Raw genomic sequence first — 19,803 nt, 5'->3', positions numbered from 1 at the left:
TGGGCTCAGGGCTGCAGCACGGCCCCGCAGGGAGCAAAGAAGAGCCGGACACGCTGGGTGGTTCTGAGCACCATTTTACTGAAGGGCCGGACACCTGCTAGGACTTGGTAACAAAAGTTCATTTCATTTAAGAAAAAAGACAGTCTGTTTTTTGTCCTGTTCCCTCCTAAGAGTGGAATAATACTAACGCTGTCATTTCACTAAACAACGCCATTCCAAAATATACAACACTGAGTGTGGAGCAGCCCAGTCTCATATTAAACATTAAATATACCTTCAGAAACATTCTACACAAACAAATGAAACAGTATAAAGTTCACTCGAGAACAAGATGGTCGGTTGTTGTGAATTCACCATACAAAGAGTCTGTTGCGTGCCCAGCTGTGGGGACAAGGCAGTGGCACCAGCAGCCTGGGCACGGCCCATCACTGCTCCCAGTGTCACTCAGGACTCCCCAGTGTTGGTGACCAAGCTGGGGACACCAGTCCCGGCTGGAGCGGGGTGGTTGTGCAGTGCTGTGGAGGTGGTTCTCTCAGAGGTGATGTCTGGAGGAGCTCCTGTGGCCAAGCAGTGCTGAGCCAGACCCCCACGTCCCTGCTGTGCCCTGCTCCAGGAGTAATGTTTCCCAGCAATGCTGCACTGGGAACCACAAGGAGGGAATGTCATTACACAGCACACACTGAGTCTTTCCTGACACATGCCAGCACTGGCTTCATCCCCTCTCAGCCCTCAATGGAGGCTGGGGGCACACTCCCAATGCCCTGCTTTTGCAGGCTGTGCACTGGGGATGACAGGAGGTTTTGGGGGTCGCTCTGCAGCACCCACTCTTTTACAGCAGCACCACGTGCCTCACTGTCTGTGGGAATCACCAGACTCTCACAGGGGCTGCCCGTAGCAACAGGAAACAGAGGGGCTAATTAAGACAACAAGGAGAGAGTCCCAGAGGATAATAAGGCCTTTAAGGGACTCCCCAGGGGCAAGGCCTAATCATCCCCGCAGGGGAAGTCATTTTGGATGCTCAATCTCCCTGTCAGTGCTTCCAGAGGGCAGCAGGCAGCAGGCGCCAGGGGAGCTCGGGGAGCAGCTGAGCCTTCCTTGTGACCCCACAGCTCAGCAGCTCATGGAGGACAAGGGGAAGTGCTTGCTTCACCCCCATGGGGTCCCACAGAAACACAGCTCCTGTGCCCAGCATTGTGCTGCTGGCTGGGAAGAGGCTCTACGGCTAGGCAGGAACAGAGCTCAGGAAGGGCAGCAGGGACACCACACACATGGTTCCCTTGCCCCAAAGATCCCTCCTGGCAGCAGAAGCAGAAGCTGGCCGGCCAGGTACTGCTGGCATCTTTGGTTTACCCAGATCCCAGCTACTGCTTCTGCCTCAGAGATCCTCTGCCTTCTGAAGCAAGTTGAGGGGTCCAGCCTCAGCACTTCTGCAGGCAGCACAGCACAGGAACATCACGTCTACACATGCTCAGCCATCGCTGACATCCAGCAGCGCCTCACACACAGCCCAGGAGCTCTGTTCTCTGACAGTCCCAGCCTGCCCAGCTGACAAGGCCAAGAGCCACCCCCATCCAACCCAGTGCTGCCCTGAAGGCTCCCCAGCACACCTCTCCATGCTGAAACACCACTGGTGGGCTACAAAACAGGAGTAACAAAATAATCCCTTATCTAGCAGAAAAGTGCTTACAAAATTCTGTACAAGGACACTACTGCAGCTGGCACTCAGGGGAAAGCAAGTGGTTTGGAAGCAGCAGTGCCACACTACATGGCTTGCAAGGAAGAGGCCAACAGAAAACTTCTCCAGCTGAAAGCAGTGGCAGAAGGTGAAACCTGATCACAGTGCACGAGCTTTAAAATGTTTCTACCAATTAACACTGTGATTTCAGCTTGGTGTCTGATGTCTGCTCCCCGCTGTACAAGCTGCTCTCCCCAAGGACCTCACTGACAGACATCTGAAGCATGCAGGAAACTCACAGACCTTGTCTGGTGGAAGCGAAGCATAAACTCTTGCTTCTTGGCAGCTGAATAAAAGAAAAATGATTTCCACAAACTCAGTCTGAAGAACAGCCCTTTGACCGCTGCCTGAAACGTTACTAGAAGTGACAGTGGCAGAAATCCACGCAGTAAAAGCATTCCTTAGAGAGTCTCCACAGCTCTTGGCTGTCACAGTGCCCAGGAACAGCACAGGCCAGGTTAGGCACTTGGATGAATTCAAAGTGACTAATACGGAAGCAGGTCTGAGCAACCTGCACACAGCATGCTCAGCAGAGACCAGGGCACTGCAGGCAATGTATTTCCCACATGCTGTGCAGCTAGCACTGCTGCAAGTCCCTGGAAGGCACCCGAGCCAACCACTGCCATGAAACAAACAGCATGGAAGTGACCTCTGGAGACCTCTGGTAGGGCCAAGGGGCTTGATAGCCCCGACCTTCCTGAAACAGCAGGCAGCTGTGTGTACAGCACGAGACAAAGGCTGGCAGAGCTGAGCACAGACGGGCTGCGGGGAGCTCGCCGGGAAGTAACTGCCAGGAAGCACTGGCTGACATTGGCACCAGAGGCCACAAAGCCCCTCTGGGAATAATGAACTGCCATTCTTCCAGCCAAGCACCAAACTCATCTGCAACGGGGAAGAGGAGACATCAGGATGGCACAGACCTGCTGTGAACAATGCGAATTCAGCAAATGCAACGCAAGCCTGAGAGCCCCAGCACAGCCCTGCAAGCTCAGGGCCTGGTGCCCTGTGCCACAGGAACACTGATGGAGGCAGGACTGACCACCTGCAGGCCTCTGAGCACAGGGTGCTCACATTCCTCACAGCATCCTGTGCTGCAGCCCTAGCGCAAAGCATTTCTAGCAGCACACAGCTTGCACTGGTGGCTGTGGAAGGATACTGGGCAAGATAAATGTCTGTACCCAGCTCAGTGCCTGGAAAGGTGGGGCTGAGGCAGTGAGCTCTGCATGACATGCAATGCAGCACAGAGCAAGTCCTCAGCTGGCACAAGGTCAAAGCGTGAAATAAGAAGTGACAGAAAAGCAGGGAAGCAGAAAGTGCAGCAGAGGAAGAAACACAAGGAAGGAGAGGGATGCATCAGACAGCTGGCATCAGGGGCTCGGCTTCCTGCTCACACTGGAAGAAAAACAATGTAGCCCTAAATACAGCCCTGTGGATGAGCAACTGCTTTTCCCACCGGAGCCCAGGCGCTCTGCTGGGAGGTCTTGTGCTGCACAGAGAAGCTCCAGGACAGCTCTTGGTGCCCTTATATGGGGCTGGGAACGGAGGAGCCGCGAGAGCAGCGATACCACAGAGCCCTCCCAGGGACACTGCCAGAAAGAGAAACTACAGCACAGGACTTTGAGACCTGGCATTTGAGAGCGTGGGAATGAGAAAGGTCTGAAGGGGTGGGAACAAAAGGGACAAAGTAATTTTTGGCCAGTTAGCAGTAATGGAGGGTTTCTGTTCATCCAGGATCATGTCAGGAAAGGCAATTCTCTGCCAGGGCATTTTAAAGCACAGGAGAAGAAAGCATTCCTCCTGCTCTGCAGCCAACCAGCGGCATTCACAGGTCAGTCTTGAACACTGCAAGTTATAATTTCTGACAGCAGGTTGGCTGTGTGCAGTCAAACTGCCCAGAAGCTGAGTGCATGAGTCAGGGCCACCCATCATCCCCTGAGGGTGAGAGCAGGCTGAGCCTGAGATGTGCCCCAGGACACCAGCTCCTCTGCCCTCTCACTCCCTAGTGAAACTCCTTTCTCCTCTCCGTGCCTCAGTTTTGCTCTCTGAGCTGGGGATCAGACACCAACCCCTTTTATTAAGCACTGAAATCCAGACAGGTGCTTGAGAAGAGATGACACGTAAGAAGCCGAGGCTTCCCAGCGGAGCTCATCCCTTCAACCAATGTCCCCAGAGATTACTAGGTCAGACAATCAGTATTTTGAGCTGGTGAGAGAATGACTGGATTACCAACCTGCTGCTGCACAGAGCTGAACGCAGCACGGCACATAGCCAGGCTTGCAAACAGCCAGGCACTACTCCCTCCCCCCAAACTGCCAGACTGCCATACCCCACTGACATCCCATCACCAGCCGTGTGAACATCCCTGCGTGCCATCCCTACAGGTGCTGAGTGCTGCTTTGACACGAGCTTGTCCCAGCACAGGCAGCAGCACAGCCCACTGGCAGTAGCTTGCGGTGCTCCTGGGGACCAGCAGAGCCTCTGCCGAGCTGTCACACCTGTCACACAACTTCTCTCAACATCCTAGAGGTTGGCAAAGCTGCTGTCCATCATTATGCAGTGATTCTCCCGTCCTAGTGCTTCATTCCCACAAACTGACAGACATCCCCACAAACTCTCCACACTTAAGTGCTACTATATACCTTTCAATACTTCAGCTCTTCTGCTGTGATTCAGGCTCGCAGATACCACTGAACACTGAGACAGGTGGGCTTTACCTAATACATTCAAACACAGTGGGAGACCTCTCTACCAACACCTACAGCCTCCTCCTGACATGTCCAGCAACAGCAGCTACATTGTGGGCAGGGCACTTCAAGCAACTCCAATCAGCAACTCCAGCCCTAAGGCCATAACAGTCATAGCTCATTTTCTACCTTTGCAACAGAGGTATGAGAGGGCAGAACAACACCGGGCTCCAGCAGAACTGCTCTTTGGAGGCAAACCCCCTAGATGAGTTCAGAGATTCTGCTACAATAAGAGGAAGCACCCAGACACACCCAGCAGACTTGTAAGCAACAGCCCGGGAGCACTCCCTCACTTTCAGGCAGAGGTAATACCAGAAGTACGATCGCGATGATAAAAAAGTACGATAGTACCAACTATCAGCTGGTAATTCTCCAGACTGCTTGGCCTTTTCGAGTGGTTATAACTCTGCCTGCTTCTGAGCTGTTACAAGAGCACCCAGAACAGACTGTCACAACACTGAAACACAACTAAATCCTAGCACCTTCAACGAAAGACTGGCTGATGGGAAGGGGGAACAAAAGCTATCGAACCCAGTCCCAGAGGGATGGAGGAAGTGCATCTTCCTGCAGTTCCTGGGCTATATGCACATATATGGATATATAAAGTTATAAAATTTGATCAAAATAAAACCAGTAAATGTACAGCTTGTAAAAGAGCAATATCACAGTGCATCCATGTCATGAGAAAGTCATGTGTTCTGACCCTGCAATGAGAGCACAGCCGGCCACATCTAGAAGAGAGACCAGAGAAAGCAAGTGCTCTGACCTGCTCGGCTCATGGTGGGCCAAGGGCACCATCCCATATTCCTAAACACAGTTTTGTACTCATGCAGCCAGTTCTGCATAGTAGTGGTGCTGGACAGGCAGAAGCAGCACGAGAGCAGGCTGCTCCGTCTGCAGGTTAGTCCATGTATAGTCACCAGACACCAGAAATCCAAAGTTGCTCTTAAACTTCACCACGCTCCGGTGCCAGGATCATGTTTACTTACAAAAAAGTGGCCGAGTGATGAAACTCAGGGGACGCTGTGAGAGTGGGACAAGGGCTGAATTCGGATCACAGGGGACAGGTTGACTCTAAGAATCTTCTGCGCTCTTCTTCTCACTTCTTCATCAGAAGAAGAGTTGCCCACCTTGATGGCCCAAAATTTCAGCAGGTTCAAAGTGCTCCGAGCTCGTCGAGACTTATTTTGGACAGGAATGGATTTTGATCTCTTTCTCTGTGGTGCGTCTCTCACCTCTGCAACTCTTTTCCTCTTCTTCCCAACAGTCTCCTGGTAAGTGCTGCTATCCTTCCATTCCACTTTCCCCACTGGAGCTTCCTTGGCTTTGATTTTCAAGGCCTTGGCCTGTGGTGCTGTGGTACAGCTCTGGGAGGAGCTGGCTGCGATTCTTCCGTTCAGGACTCCTGAGGCTTTGCAAGCATTGCTCTCCTGCAACACTCCACCTTTTAGCCCCTTCAGAAGGTTTAAAGCGAGGGTGGCAGAATCCGATGCTTTCTTTACCACACGCTTACATCGCTTACCTTCTCTTATTTTAGTGGTCTTGCCTGAAGAAAATTGCCTTGTCTGGCTGGAAACCTTGAGGAGTTTAAGCTCTGAGGGTGAGACCCCAAGGGGCCCTCGTGTGTACTTGGATTCCAAACAGGATGTGGGGGTTTTCAGTGGCACCAGAGCTTCCAGAACCACAGACAGCCTCACCGCCGGATACACATCAGGATACATGCTTGCAGGAAAGCCCACTGCTGAGGCCTTGGACTTTCCTGACCTGGTATGCTTAAAGGAGTTCAGCAGCAAATTTGTAGAACTACCTTTAGAGACCGCCGGAGAGGAGGCTTTAGAAGAGTTCAGAGAAATGCTGGTGGGGGAAGAAGACGCTCTTGCCATAGCTGCAGTGCTTCTAGCTGGAGTCTTAGTGGGGGTGGAAGTGGTGGCGGCAGTGCAGCTGTGCAGTGTGCTCCCTTTTGCTTGGCTAGGTGTGTCTGCTGTGCATGAGCTGTACCCATACACATCCTTGCTCCTCAGAATTGTGGGCTGGAAGCCCTCTTCCTTGAGGCCCTGAATAAAGGCCACCAGCTGGGTTTCTGTGTCTGAAAGGTCCTTGGACATGGGGTTGAAGACTCGGAGGGCTTCCTCCAGCACTTTTTGTCCTGCAGAGTAAATTCTTGACCAGGAATGGACAGCTTTTTCTTCCACATTGTTCACTGCAATATTCATGGCATTAGGCAATCGGGTGCTTCAAAATTACTGGAAAAACAACCCTAGGCACCTCAAAGGGAGAGAGAAGATAGTTAGCTTACAGCAACTGAAATCATCTCACATTTTTAAGTGGGGACCTGAAACCATTAACCCTAGACTTTTGCTACTCACAGGCATCAGGTTGAAATCTCTGCACAACTCCAGCTAGCAGCAAAAAACACTCCATCACTGATTTATCTCTGCAGTAAAACTAAAACATATCTCACAGAAATGCACTCAATTGTTAACTAAGATTTCAGACAATCCCATCCAACCCTTCCCAAGACGAACAGTTCTGGTGGTTAATTTAGTGATATCCACAGCTTTTTCCCAGTTTGAGTTTGATATGCCACAGCATCTGGTACCCAGATCTCATTTTGCCTTTGCAAAGCAACTTTTCATTTAAGCTTTTCCCTGTGCACATATTGAGAACAACATTACCACACCATGTCGACACTCTCACTGATGAACTAGAGTTGACCATCTCAACTCTAACCCTGTGTCACATTCAATTTTTCAGCTTTCTAACTGATTCGGCTCAAAAAAGGATTCCAAGTCCTTTCCAAATCTGCAGCATCCTTCTGAAACACTGACAGCAGAGCTGGAGGCTATTTCAGCCATGCTTCAGTGATGCTGAAAATCAGGGCAACAGAACGCCACTCCTTGCTGTCCTCGTGTTTCAGCCACAGTCCACAACTTGCTGTCCCAGCAAACTGCTGTCGATCCAAGGACGTTCGCTGCCAAGTGAGGAAGTGAAAAGTTCAACTGGAGCAGCACGCAGGAAACGGATATCAGCAGGCCATGTGCACAATGGTCAGAAGTACAACGCTCAGATCTCACTTAGAGGCATTAAGCAGCTGCAACAAGAAGACCAATTTGGCTCACAAAACAAAAACAAAGCAAAAAGATACCAAAAAAAAGGGTGGGATTTTGTGGTGTGACTGGGAGAACTCAAAACTCTCACACTGAGCTGGCAGCCCAGCCAACACCTCAGCAGGAAGCAAAAATCTGTGGCACTGTTCTCAAAATGGTGAGGAGGAGTCAGAGAATCTTTTCAGGGACATGCTGAAGGTGTGGGAGGCACCACAGGAGAGGGCAGTGTGCAGATAAGAGAGTTGGAAATATGAGCACTTGAGGCAGCAGAGCGAGGAACTGCTCCTAGCCTGGATCCCTCCCAGAGTGCAGCTGCACCGCAGGGCCGGGCAGCTCCCGCAGACAGGGAAAACACACATGCCCATAGTTTAATATCAGCCAAAAGTAGACAGAGGAGGGGAAGCACAGGTCAGCGAGGGGCTAAGAGCCGCCACATGACAGACTAATCCATGTCAAGTGTTCTGCAGACGTCACAGCAGAAGAGGGATTTGGAGGAGGATCATGCAGTCGCGTTGCAACACCCAGGGTACCTCCTGCGGGCGAGGAGGGAAGCGCCTGGACAGGGCTGAGGCTGGTGCCCGTGCCCAGCAGCAAGGTTTGCCATCTCCGTGATGACCAAGCAGCAGCAGGCACTGTGAAGCCAGCGAGGACAGAGAGTTTAATCCCGACCTGGTAGAGAGGGAGAAGCCAGCAGAGAAGCACAACTAACAACACGCTCTTAACAGGTTACAAAATTCATAATCTTCTGTTGAGAACTTCAGGCCACAGTGAGCCCAGGGGCAGCCAGCACACCTGGGCAGGTATTTCGGTGTCCAGTAGCAGTGCGGGGTCCAGTGTTCATTGCCACATGGTCAGAACATCTCAACATCCATCCACACAGCCTTGCTTTGTGTAATGCAAGTTGCAGTGTGCATGAAGGCCCTCCCAAAAGCAAGGCTGTTCACTTGGAGCCCTACCCAGGGACACATCCTAGCAAAAGTGCCCGATGGTCACAGCCGCTGGTGTGGCCACCCTGCAAGCAAGGAGCTCTGCTATCTCAGGAGCAGACCGGCAGCAAAGCCTAGAGGCCTCCAGAGGCCCTGGGGCAGCTGTCAGTGGGGCAAGGCCAGGCCAAGCCCTGTCCCGGGAGCTCTGCAGGGCCGCCCAGGGAAGGTTCACAGGGCGGGCAGGCTCTCGGCGCTGCCTCCCTTCGGAAGCCAGACGAAGCCCCTTCCGTCCCTCACTTCCTCACATCCTCCCTCGGCCTGGTGGGACCCGGGACCGTGTGCCCTCGGCCCAACCGGTTGCAGGAGCCCGGTGCGGGAAGCCCCGCCGGGTCTCGGTGCTCTCCCCGGGGGGCTGCGGGGAGGTGATTGGTGCAGACAGCGGGTGCGGCCCCGCGCCGGCTCCCGACACCCGGAGGGGGCGGAGACCGGGGCGGGGCCCGCAGAGCTGCGGCTCCGCCTCCAGCACCCGGAAGGCGCTCCCTCGCCGGGGCGGCTCGGCAGTGCCCCCGCCCGGGAGCGCGGGACTCGGGCACCGCCGGCCCCAACCTACCGGCCGCCGCCAGACCCGCACCCGCCGCTGCGCCGCACTCTCCGCTCCAACATGGCCGCCCGCGGAGCGCCGGAAACGCCGCCCATTTCCGCTTCCGGTTCGTGGCCACGCCCACCGCGGCGACAGCAGGGGGTTCGGCCACGCCCACCTCGCCGAGCCCCCCCCACCCCTACCCCCCCCGTCCGGGCCCTGAGCGCGGCGCCCGCGGCCCCGGGAGGGCTCGGCAGGGGGCGCGCAGGGGCGGCTGCGGAGGGCGGAAGCGGCGCCGTTTCCAGGCAACGGGCTCCGTGTCGCCGGTTCCGGTGCTGACATCGGGGCCATGAGCGGGCGGGCGGGGCGGCGGCGGCTGGTGCTGCACGTGGACCTGAACAACACGGTGGTGGCGGCGGACGCGGTGTCGGGGCAGGGCCCGCGGGAAGCGCTGAACAGCTTCCTCAGCACCGCCACCTGGGGCCGGGAACGGGCTGACGGTGAGCGCCGGGATCGAGGGCTGGGGGTCAGGGGTCGAGGATGGGACTGAGGGGTCAGAGCCGGACAGGGGCTGGGGAACCGGGGCCGTGCCCGCGCGGGGCTGGTGGGCAGCCAGTGAGCACCTTTCTGTGTTGCAGGTGAATGGCAATGGATGAGTGACCGGCCGTCGCTGCGAGCCCCCTGCCCCGGAGCCGTCAGCTACTACTGCCGCTATGGCCGCGACCAGGCCTTCACCGAATCCGGCCCCGGCCAGTGCTTCAGCAGCCTCCACGCGCAGCACCTGCGGCTGCTGGAGTGGCCGGGTGAGCCCCACGAGGAGCTCTCCGTGCGGGATGGGCACGGCAAGCACTACCACTTCATCCTGCCCTCCTTCTTCCGCCTGCTGGAAGCCCTGCGTTGGGACGGCAGGGACTTCACCATTATCTTTAGGACCTTCGGTACCGACTTGCCCCACACACTGTTGGCCCTGCGCTCGGCCCTGGCGGGGCAGCACCCCCAGTTCCCTGCCCTGCGGGACCTGGCGGTGAGTGTGTCCCCGCGTGCTGGTGGGGGGGGGTCTGCAGGCAGGGTGGATGAGCTGGGCACAAAGCGGCCTCTACAGCACAGCAGGACCTCTGCCCACAGCTGGTCATACCAGGAAGCAGGGCAGGAGCGCTAGTAGCGAGCATCATAGGATCATGGAATCACTGAGGTTGGAAAAGACCACTAAGATCATCCAGTCCAGTCTTCAGAAGTTATTCCAGTTGTTTCTCAGAGAGCTAACAGCAACCAGGCACTGAAAGGATGGAAAGGTGTAGCTAGATGGTCTCTATTTCCATTCCCCAGGATGCAGAAAGCTTTTGGGGCTGTGTGGATTCCACATCTCCTATTTTCCCTAGCGCTGTCCTCCCACACTGTCATGGGAACTTAGCACCCTGCTGTTTGTTGTCTGTTACAATGCAGTAAACAATCTGCTTGCTTTGGAAACCTCTCATCTCTTGCTTTCAATAATAATGCAGCTCCCTGTGGTCCTCACTCCCGGCCAAATACGCTGCAGTAAGCGAGAGGTTGTGCTGAAGAGGGGAGCAGAGCGACTCACCACCAGGGAAGATGGAAGAAAGCTGTACCATTACTTCAGCTCTTTGGAGGGAATCGGAGGCTTCCAAGACCACTTTGACTGGTGAGAAGTAGGGCACTGAGAAAACAGAGTGGGCATTGTCTCCTCCTCTGTGATTCTCCTAGTTTGAGATAGCTCCTAGTTTTGATGCCTTTACATTGTTGCAGCCTCAATAACTTCTGTGCTCCCTGTAGGCAGGCTGATGGTACTCTTGCATTTTTTGTTGGCTCTCCATCCCCTGGTGTAATTCTCACTTTTCTCTGAACACCCTCAAATTTGTCTCCTGCAAAGTGTTTCTCTTTCATAGGACGTAACTTTAAGCAGAGAGACAGGACTGTCTCTGCCTACTGTCCAATTTCCCTGTTTCTTAGGAGTAAATTGGTGCTGATTTGACTGCCCTTACATGCAAGCTGTCACCCCAGCCTTTCCCTGACAATCCATTGCACCACCTTTTGTTTCAGGTGGGCCAGAAATCAGTTCTCTTCCCAGGGTGGGAAGCCCCTGTGGGTAGACCCCCATGATCCCAGCATTCACCACATCTTCATTGACGACAACATCCGTCTGGATGATGCAGACACCATTGTCCACCCCCAGGTAGGTGGCCAAACAACCCCTGGTGGTTGCTGGGGCATTCCTGCTTAGGGCAGACACATTTTGTTCCCTTTGCGTTAGCATGAGTGTGCAGAGAGGGACCAAGGCTCCGTCCTGGTGTCTCTGCTCCCCAGGTGACTGGAGCTGCTGGTGGGGAGGCTGGAATTGGCTGTCAGCACAGAACAGCAGGCGTTCAATGCCTGTGCATGCTGCCAAGCTCCTGTGCTCCACTGGGGTGAGTCATCCCTGCTCCCTGCCAGCTCGGCAGCCAGCCAGCCTCACTGCGCGGCTGCAGCTTCTTGTGGCTCTGTATTTAAAGGGCAGCATTTGTGGTGAAGCATGGGAACACTTGTGCAGACCGAAATGCACTCAGCAGCTGGACAAACTATTGATGTTTAAACAAGAGCTGCAGATCCACAGCTGCGTCTTCACCTTGTCTGGGTTCCATCCAGGAGGCACATGATGAAGCCTGCAGTGGTCTGCACGGCACCTGGAGCACAGTGAAGGATGGGATGTTTGCAGACACTCACTTCTACACAAGCACTCTCAGATTCGTAGCGGGTGACAGGAGTTGTCACAGCCCAGAACAGACCTGTTAGAGGAAAGGCTTGCACTGTGCCTGGGCTGATTGTGGTGAATGAATGCAGAAGGCTCTGCTGAGAGCCCGAGGTCTCTCTGCAGCAGCTGCTCCCTGCATGTCTAGAGCAGCCAGAGCATGGCTCATGCAGCTCCACATACTGCATTTCAGCCTCGGGCTGTTTTCCTTATCAAGGAGCTCTGCCTGTCACCATCTGTAGCCAGCATGGCTGGGTCAGTTGGGCTGCTCAGCTTGTCTCGGGGCAGCTGTGAAGATAACCTCAGGGCTCCCCTGGCACAAGATCAGACAGGTGGGATCGAGTCATCTTGGCAGCAGACCCAGTGGGGGTTTGGATGGCAGCTGAGCAGTTTTCCAGCAGGGCTCGGTGCTGCTGTTGGGCCTTGCTCTGTAGCCTGGATGGGTCAGTCAAACACCATCTTCCTCCTTTGTGTCACTAACTCTGCAGGGCCATCCCCTGTGACAGTGACAGTGACAAAGCACAGCATGGCTGTGCTGAGAAGGAAACAGGTTATCAGGCTGCCTTAGATAGAAGCATGGTAAAGCTGTTGATCCCTCCTGTGGCATGTGGCTGCACCAGTTCTGGCAGCAGGCTGGGGCAGCAATGCCAGAGCTGGTGGCAGAAGTTTCGCTGGGGTCGGTTGATCACGGCACAGTTCTTCTTCCAGCAGCCCAGTGCAGCCCTTTCCTTAGTGGAGCCTCAGCCACATGTTGTGACAAGCTGGTTCTGATCCAAAGGGGCCAGCTGGGAGGGGAGAGAAACCTGGAGAAACTTAATCTTCTACCACTAGAGTGAAAATGGGAGCTCTTTGCTGCTCCCACTGGCTTGCTTGGCAGGAGATGCTCCGTTAGCTGACAGCGCCTGGCCGAGGGAGGCAAGCTTGTGATGCACAGTGGGACACGTGTGCTGCTGCCAGGCTCTGCTCTTGTGCTGGGTGCAGCCCTGGCACTGTTGTCCACAGAGGATGTGAGTGCTTCTGTGCTCTGCTCTCTCCCACAGGTGTTTTCAGAGCGAGGCAGCAGCAGCCCCAGGTGCGCTCCTACCTCGGAGCTGTATGACATTTGCCTGGTGCAGACCGACCTCCTGGAGGCCATTGCCAATGAGGACTATTTCCTCCACTGCGTGAGGAGGTGTGAGGAGAACTATGATAGTTACCTGGCCCGCATGGAGAGCGGCTCCCTGAGCCAGCAGGGCGATGGACATTGATGCCACCTTGCAGACTGGGCTGGGGCCAAGGCACTCAGAACAAGGATGTCCCCTGCTTCCTTCTTGCCGCACATAAAGTCCTGGGTGGGTTTTGCTTTGAGCTGTCCCCTGTCCAACGTGCGATGTGCCCGCTCTGTCCCACCAAGAACCTCCAGGCCCCAATACAAGTTCATAAGTTCATAAGTGTGATGGCAACTCATAAGGAAATTCCTTTCCCTTCTGCAGCAGCAGTGCAGGGAGCTGGAGCCCCTCTGCAGGCAGAGCTGTGCCTTGTGCCTGCTCCTGCACTGGGGCTGGGGCTTTTGGTGCCCTCTACTCCTGCAGCCACATGCAGCCATGCCAGTGTTTGTCTCCATTCCCACTCCCACATCCCACAGAGGTGGCCAGCCCAGAGCTGGCTCCGTGGGTAGGGTGTGCTCCCTAGCAGAGATGGTTCTATGTCACTTCCGCCTGGTTTAAAAGCAAATCTTTCTACCCTGTGTCTGGTGTGAGTTCCCTTCCTGTCCCCGCTCGGGCTGTGCAGGCAGGGGTTGCACATTGCCCTCCGTGTTCACTTGCTCAGAGTTTGGCAAAGCAAGGAGCAAAGGGATGAGCACCGTGGCATCGGCAGGCACCTGCCTCCGCCGAGCGGCACCGACCCCGGGCGTCTCGTGCGGGCGAGCTGCGGTGAGCAGGGTGGGCTCCGTCCCCTGTCCTCTCGTGCCTCCACCTGGTGATCCGCGCAGGGCGCTGGGGGCACCGGGGAGCGGGGCCCGGGAACAGGTCCGGGGGGGCCGGGCGGGCGCGGCACCGCCTCCACCGGCAGCGGGCGGGCCCGGAGCGGAGCAGAGCGGCGGCGTGGAGCGGAGCGGAGAGCGGCGGAACGGGCGGCGAGGTGAGCGCGGCGCGGTGCCTGCCCCGCTCCGGGGCGGCGGGACCTGTCCGGGGCGGGACAGCTCCCGGGGTGCGGACGGAGAGCGCGGGGAGCGGGAGCATCGAGGGTGCGAGATGTGCACCCGGAGCACTGGGGAATGAAAGCACCGGAGAGTGCGGGAGATGCGTCGGGAGCCCCGGGAACAGATGCCCCGCGGGGATGAGCAGAGCCCCGGGAACCCCGGGGAGATGATGCCCTGCGGAGATGGGCTGGGCACCGGAGCCCTGGGGCGTGCGATGGATGGACGGGTATGCGAGATAACCGCTGGGATCCTCCAGGAGTGGGAGCCCCGGAGGGTGTGGGTGGTGCATCGGGAGCACAGCAGTGTGCTGTCACATCGAACCGGGGGCTCTGACTCGCAGGGACTGGAGCAGCAGTTGGTGCCCAGGGCTGACCGTACTGCTCTCTTTGCAGGAGCCGGGTGGCAGCCGAGTCAAGTCCCACCGCTGCCGTGGTCCGGATGGGTGGCACAGTGGGGCTTGGGCCCGGGGACCCCCAGGGTGGCTGAGCCATCCCATGGCGGCGTCGAGTGCGGGTGCCTTTGCGTGGGTCTCCTTCCCCTCCATGCCCACGCGGCGCGTGTACTGCAGTGTGGCTCACCACGACGGGCAGCTCTTTGTGCTGGGTGGCTGTGGAGGCAGTGGGAGAGCCCTGGGAGCCGCCGAGGTGCTTGACCTCCAGGCCCAGTGCTGGACTGCGCTCCCTCCGCTGCCCACACCACGGGCTGGTGCTGCTACCCTCGCAGTGGGCAAACAGATCCTGGTGGTGGGTGGTGTGGATGCCTCGCAGAGCCCCCTTGCCTCCGTTGAGATCTACCATGTGGATGAGGGCAGGTGGGAGAAGAAGGCAGCACTGGCACAGCCTTCCATGGGCATCGCAGCCGTGCAGAGAGGTAGGTGATAATGTCTTGCTCAAACTTTGCCTCCAAGCCTCAGCGCAGCCATTGGGTGGGAGTCCCATAGAGGATGCATGTGTTTTCCCTGGGCTGGGGATGCCGGTGGGGCTGTGATGGGCACAGGAATGGGTGCCGGCGGTGGAGCAGGATTTGGCAGCATGGCAGCGTTGCCATGGCGTCTCCAGGGAGATGGTGCTGCCGGGAATAATTAGAGCCGATGGCCCCGGTGCTCTGCTCCACACAGGGTGGATGGGGCAGGCGAGGGCTTGAGTAGGGTCAGAGCACTGCCCAGCTGTGCTATCTGTCTGCCCCTCACCCCTGCTGGTTCCACAGATGGTGCCGTCTATGTTCTGGGGGGCATGGGAGCAGACACCTCTCCGCAGGCACTGGTCCGCGTCTATGAGCCAGCGAAGGACCACTGGCAGCCACTGCCCTCCATGCCCACACCATGCTATGGAGCCTCTGCCTTCCTGCAGGGTAACAAGATCTTCATCTTGGGTAGGTGGGCGAGCCCAGAAGCCTGCTCAGATGGGCACTTTGCCCCAAGGCCCTGACACATCCCGGTGTTCCTCCATGCAGAGCCTTCCACTGGGCACTGCTGCCTCTCACGTGCCCCCAGTCCTATCATCTCATCCACACGCAGGGGGCCGGCAGGGCAAGCTGCCCGTCACCGCCTTTGAGGCTTTCGACCTGGAGACAAAGAGCTGGACGCGCTATCCCAGCATGCCCAGCCGCCGCGCCTTCGCCTCCTGTGCCATGGCCGACAGCGTCTTCTTCAGCCTCGGGGGGCTGCAGCAGCCAGGGCCACACAACTTCTACTCCCGACCCCACTTCGTTAACACCGTGGAAATGTTCGATCCCGCACAGGGTGAGGCCCAGACCGGGCAGGAGTGCTGCCTGTGTTGTGAGGTCCATGGTGATGCTGACAGTCTCTCTCTGGCAGGTGCCTGGATCAAGCCCAACCGTGCTATCCGTATGAGGGAGAAGAGAGCTGACTTCATTGCTGGTTGCCTGGGAGGACGCGTGGTGGCCGTGGGTGGCCTTGGTAATGCTGACCGGTGTGGCAGTGGTGGGGAATGGGCTCTCAGCGCATGAAAATCTGTCCTTCCTGGGCTCCACACACACAAGGCTGCAGCATTGCGTCCTGCTCCCAGGAGAGCTGGGGAAAGGTCAGCGCTGCTGCTCAGCAGCAGGAAGGCTGCGGAGAGGGCTGCCCAGGGCAGCTGCAGCACCACTGCCCCACGGGGTTTGGGAACACTGAAATGCCACAGTGCCCACCAGAGACAGAACCACAGTGCAGCATTGGTGCCAGCAGCACTTACCCAGGGGATGCTGTTGATCTTGCTGAGACCTTGCATAATTACTTCAGTACAATACAGCCCAGAGCAGGCTGATGCCATACCATCTCTTGCAGGGAACCAGTCATGCCCACTGGACTCAGTGGAAGGGTTCAGCCTGACACGGAAGAGGTGGGAGCTGCTGCCCCCTATGCCCACTGGCCGCTGCTCCTGCTCCAGCTGCCTGGCCCCGGATCTGCTCTTCGTCATCGGTGGGGTGGCCCAGGGCCCCAGTGGCGCTGTCGAGGCTCTGTGCCTGCGTGATGCACCCTGACAATGGCTCTACAGCCTGGGGAGCAGCCCCGGTGGAGCACCAAGTGCCTGAAGGTGGGGACAGGGTGTGCACAGCTCCGGGGAGCTGCCATCCCATGATACCAAGTACTGTAGCAGCCACAGTTTCTTGTGAGGCACTGGAAACCCCTCCAGGCTCCTGCAGCAATGGAGGCTGGGGGCAAATCCTGGTGTCCAAGGAGGGCCAAGGCTGCTGGCATGGGGAGCCACGGAGGTAGGGCTGTTGCTGGCCATGCTGCCCCATCTGGCCCCGTGTCCGTGCCATGTGTGTAGCAGTGAGTGCTGTGTCGTTGTAGACCCAGTCGATGTCTCATGTAGCGCAGAGGTGCCCTGTAGCTCAGTGCCTAGGAGGTGATGTAGCACCTCAAATAAATGAAATGTGAAGTTTAGCTTGCTGCAGTCATGTTGTCCTGCTGCAGGGGAACGGGGGTTGCCCCGGGTTGCTTAGAACTTGCTTGAGCATTATTGATTTTATCTCCATGCTAAAACCACTCTAAACTCACACACTCTAAAGCACAGAGAGGCCAGAGATTCAATCTTTTAACAAGATGACACTAGAAAAATCTCATGTGCTGAGGTAAATATCAAGTGTGAGCACCTGACCTTTTGGAGAAGATGGCCGGCGTGGTGCTGCTGCATCAGGCTGTGCACATGCCAGGGCATTGCATGGGAAATGTTAGGCATGGTTCAGAGAAGAACTGCTTTTGGGAGGAATATCCTGGAATACCTGCGCTGGCTGTACCTCTGAAGCATCCACACATCCACCTCTGGAGTTGCTGTAGAAACACTGCTGTGCTGGAGACACCATCAACAGGGGGCCCCAATTTGGGAATTGAGGCTTGTAGCAGCTGGGGGAATACAGTGGCAACAGGACAAGGTCAGTCACTTCTGCTGTGCTGGGAGGTCCAGCAGATGGAAAAAGGGATCCTGTCCTCCGAGCATGCCACACACAGGGCTCTGGCACTCTGCTGTGAACATTGCAGAGAGAGAGAATATTCCAGATTCCCTACCCTGCCAGCCCATTCCAGAAGCCGCCAAGGCTCCTAAGAACTTTACTCACCACAGCTTTTGTCATGTGCAACCCTAAATCACCGAGTTGCACTGGAAACACAGACCTGATTAATGAACTCATCCCATGGGAGTACGGTGCGGACAGGATAAATCAGGCACTGAGTCAGCAGCAGGCTGACACTGCTCTGCAGCATTCCCTTCCGAAGTGGTGGGCTGCTGAGCGGGTGCCAGTGCTTGGAACTGCACTTTCCAAATGCAAGCCAACTCCAGCTACACCTTAACACCTTGCTGTTGTGTGTCCCCACTGCGGTGACATTTCCAGCAGCCCTATGGCTGCCTTACAGTCAGTCCACCTCTTTCATTAGCACTCATGTTTCCTGCATGTGACTGGGGAGTTTGGGGTTGTTATGGTTTTATGATTTCTGTTGGTTTTCATCCAATGGACATATGTCCGCATGGGTTTTCTTTAACTCCCAATACACCACATGATGTTATGATGTGGAATATCAATAATACAACAGAAATCATAAAACCTTAACATTGGTATATCCACCGACCACAGCACCACTTGGCTTGACTGTTTCAATTGAGAAGAATCTGTGACCTTTCCTAAAAGTCTGTATTGCTCATTCTTTTCTCCCTTCACTTTTGGACACGGGAACAGGATCCCAAGTAAATAAAGGGAAGAAAGTGTCCAATACCAGAGACGAGAACATTTTGGGCTAGATGGAAAAATCTTCAGACAAAAAGGCAAAACAAACGATGGCCCTGACTGCGCTTAAGACCGATACATTATTAAGTGAAGAGCTCGTGAGTTGCTAATGAAATGCTAACTGAAGAAAACCAGTTGAGGAATGTACAAGATATATTGCTGTCTATCTCCTGGCATGTTCTTCTAATTTTTACTAAATGAAAGGTTTCAAGTGTCTGGCCAGACTCCCTGATGCTAGAAGCATAGTCTGTTACCCCAGATAGAAGGAGTGGTACAAGCCAGCACCTGGCAACACTGCTGATCTCCACAGAGCTGTGTTATGGATGAGGGAGACTGGGACTGGAGCTTTCTGTCAAGCCTATCATTATAAAAAAAAACTTATTTTCTTACAGAAATTTCTTTCTGTTGTCAGGAGAGATGAAATACAAAATCTCATTTATCGTATTCCACAAATTCTGTAGAAACTCAAACCAGAAAGCTCCAGCCACATCAGAAACATGAACAGTTCTGCAGAATAACTTAAAATAACGCATCAAGTCCTATAGCTCACATACAAAGTGCCAACAAATCCTTTCCTAATAACAATGCTGTAACAGGTAGAAGGGCCTATGGGCTCCTATGAAAGGAGTCCCATAAAAGGATAGAAAAAAACCATTTGCAATTCAGGGCCACATCTGACCTTAACACAGCAATAGCAGTGCTGGGTATTGGCCTGCATACCTGAGCTGCACAAAGCACAGCAGCAGACCAAAGCCTTCCTTTTCTCAACTGGTGCCATAACCACAGATATCCCTGCAGCAGTGCTCTCTGGAGGAAGGTTGGGCTTCCATCCTTTGACAGCTTGACTATCACATCACTGCAGCAGGAGCACAGCCTAGCTTCAGTCCTAGAAAAGCTTCCTACTGTTGGATCACCACACAGACGAGAGTTAAGCCATGGAGATAAATCTGAGCTATTTATACAGAGGTAGCCCTGTTGTTACAAGCAAAAACAACGCAGCAGAGTTGCTACAAGATGACCATGAAGGGTGAAAGACCATAATTCTTTAAGTTCCTGAAGAATTTGTTAAGGAAACACAGCATGGTTATCATTTTGATACATCAGAGCTCCAGGCTGCATTAATGCTAAAACTTCTTTCCAGGCAAGAAGAGCTTGATGGGGTATGGTGAACCCCTCTAACCTAGCTGCAAATTTATAACAGCTTTATTTCTGAAGCAGTTTGTTGCTTATGGAGCACCTTCAGAACTGGTCAAAAAACAGCTTAACTGGCATTAAAACTGCTTTGAATTAAAGGGGGAAAACTACGCAAGCGAGCATGCCCATTTTCCATTCCTGAAGACAAGGAGGATAAAAATTCCAGTAAAACCATATTTGAGAGTCTTCCTGCAGGGCATGTTTCAATCACGGGTTATTTCTGTCAGACTAGCAAGTAAAATTAAGCCGTTCTGCATTTCCAAGAGTGGTGCTGACACTGGAGACTGCACAGCCCCTGGGCACCAAAAGTGTCCCAGCATGCTGCACCGAGCAGCCAAGGGTCCCCGGACTCAAGCACCTCCTTCACA

The 19,803-nt window shown here is 55.1% G+C and overlaps 3 protein-coding genes across 4 annotated transcripts; 2 read left to right on the top strand and 1 right to left on the bottom strand.

Moving 5' to 3' along the window:
* Positions 1 to 58: 58 nt before the first annotated feature.
* On the bottom strand, positions 59 to 9,199 carry CCDC71 (coiled-coil domain containing 71). The gene is made up of 2 exons (XM_065749383.1): positions 9,123 to 9,199; positions 59 to 6,744 (listed from the first exon to the last, which is right to left on the bottom strand). Exon 2 carries the CDS (start codon positions 6,690 to 6,692, stop codon positions 5,493 to 5,495), a length of 1,200 nt encoding a protein of 399 aa, XP_065605455.1. The 5' UTR covers positions 6,693 to 6,744; positions 9,123 to 9,199; the 3' UTR covers positions 59 to 5,492.
* A 236-nt stretch (positions 9,200 to 9,435) lies between these two features.
* LOC136056969 (uncharacterized) lies at positions 9,436 to 13,245 on the top strand. Its single transcript, XM_065749386.1, has 5 exons — positions 9,436 to 9,592; positions 9,731 to 10,116; positions 10,592 to 10,752; positions 11,151 to 11,283; positions 12,876 to 13,245. The coding sequence occupies exons 1-5, from the start codon at positions 9,442 to 9,444 to the stop codon at positions 13,080 to 13,082; spliced, it is 1,038 nt and encodes a 345-aa protein (XP_065605458.1). The 5' UTR covers positions 9,436 to 9,441; the 3' UTR covers positions 13,083 to 13,245.
* A 601-nt stretch (positions 13,246 to 13,846) lies between these two features.
* KLHDC8B (kelch domain containing 8B) lies at positions 13,847 to 16,748 on the top strand. 2 transcript variants are annotated; one of them, XM_065749385.1, is made up of 6 exons: positions 13,847 to 13,956; positions 14,410 to 14,887; positions 15,224 to 15,388; positions 15,534 to 15,758; positions 15,834 to 15,959; positions 16,305 to 16,748. In XM_065749385.1, the coding sequence occupies exons 2-6, from the start codon at positions 14,512 to 14,514 to the stop codon at positions 16,499 to 16,501; spliced, it is 1,089 nt and encodes a 362-aa protein (XP_065605457.1). In that variant the 5' UTR covers positions 13,847 to 13,956; positions 14,410 to 14,511; the 3' UTR covers positions 16,502 to 16,748. The 2 variants fall into 2 exon arrangements, with proteins under 2 accessions (XP_065605457.1, XP_065605456.1); XM_065749384.1 differs by lacking the exon at positions 13,847 to 13,956 and having other exon boundaries at positions 14,425 to 14,887; positions 15,834 to 15,935.
* The last annotated feature ends 3,055 nt before the right edge of the window (positions 16,749 to 19,803 follow it).

The sequence above is a fragment of the Cyrtonyx montezumae genome, unplaced genomic scaffold, assembly GCF_038088225.1.
Source record: "Cyrtonyx montezumae isolate F1298 unplaced genomic scaffold, pur_monq_1.0 scaffold_6, whole genome shotgun sequence".
NCBI lineage: Eukaryota > Metazoa > Chordata > Aves > Galliformes > Odontophoridae > Cyrtonyx > Cyrtonyx montezumae.
Note: the sequence above shows the minus strand (reverse complement) of the source record. Positions and strands in the feature narration are given on the sequence as shown.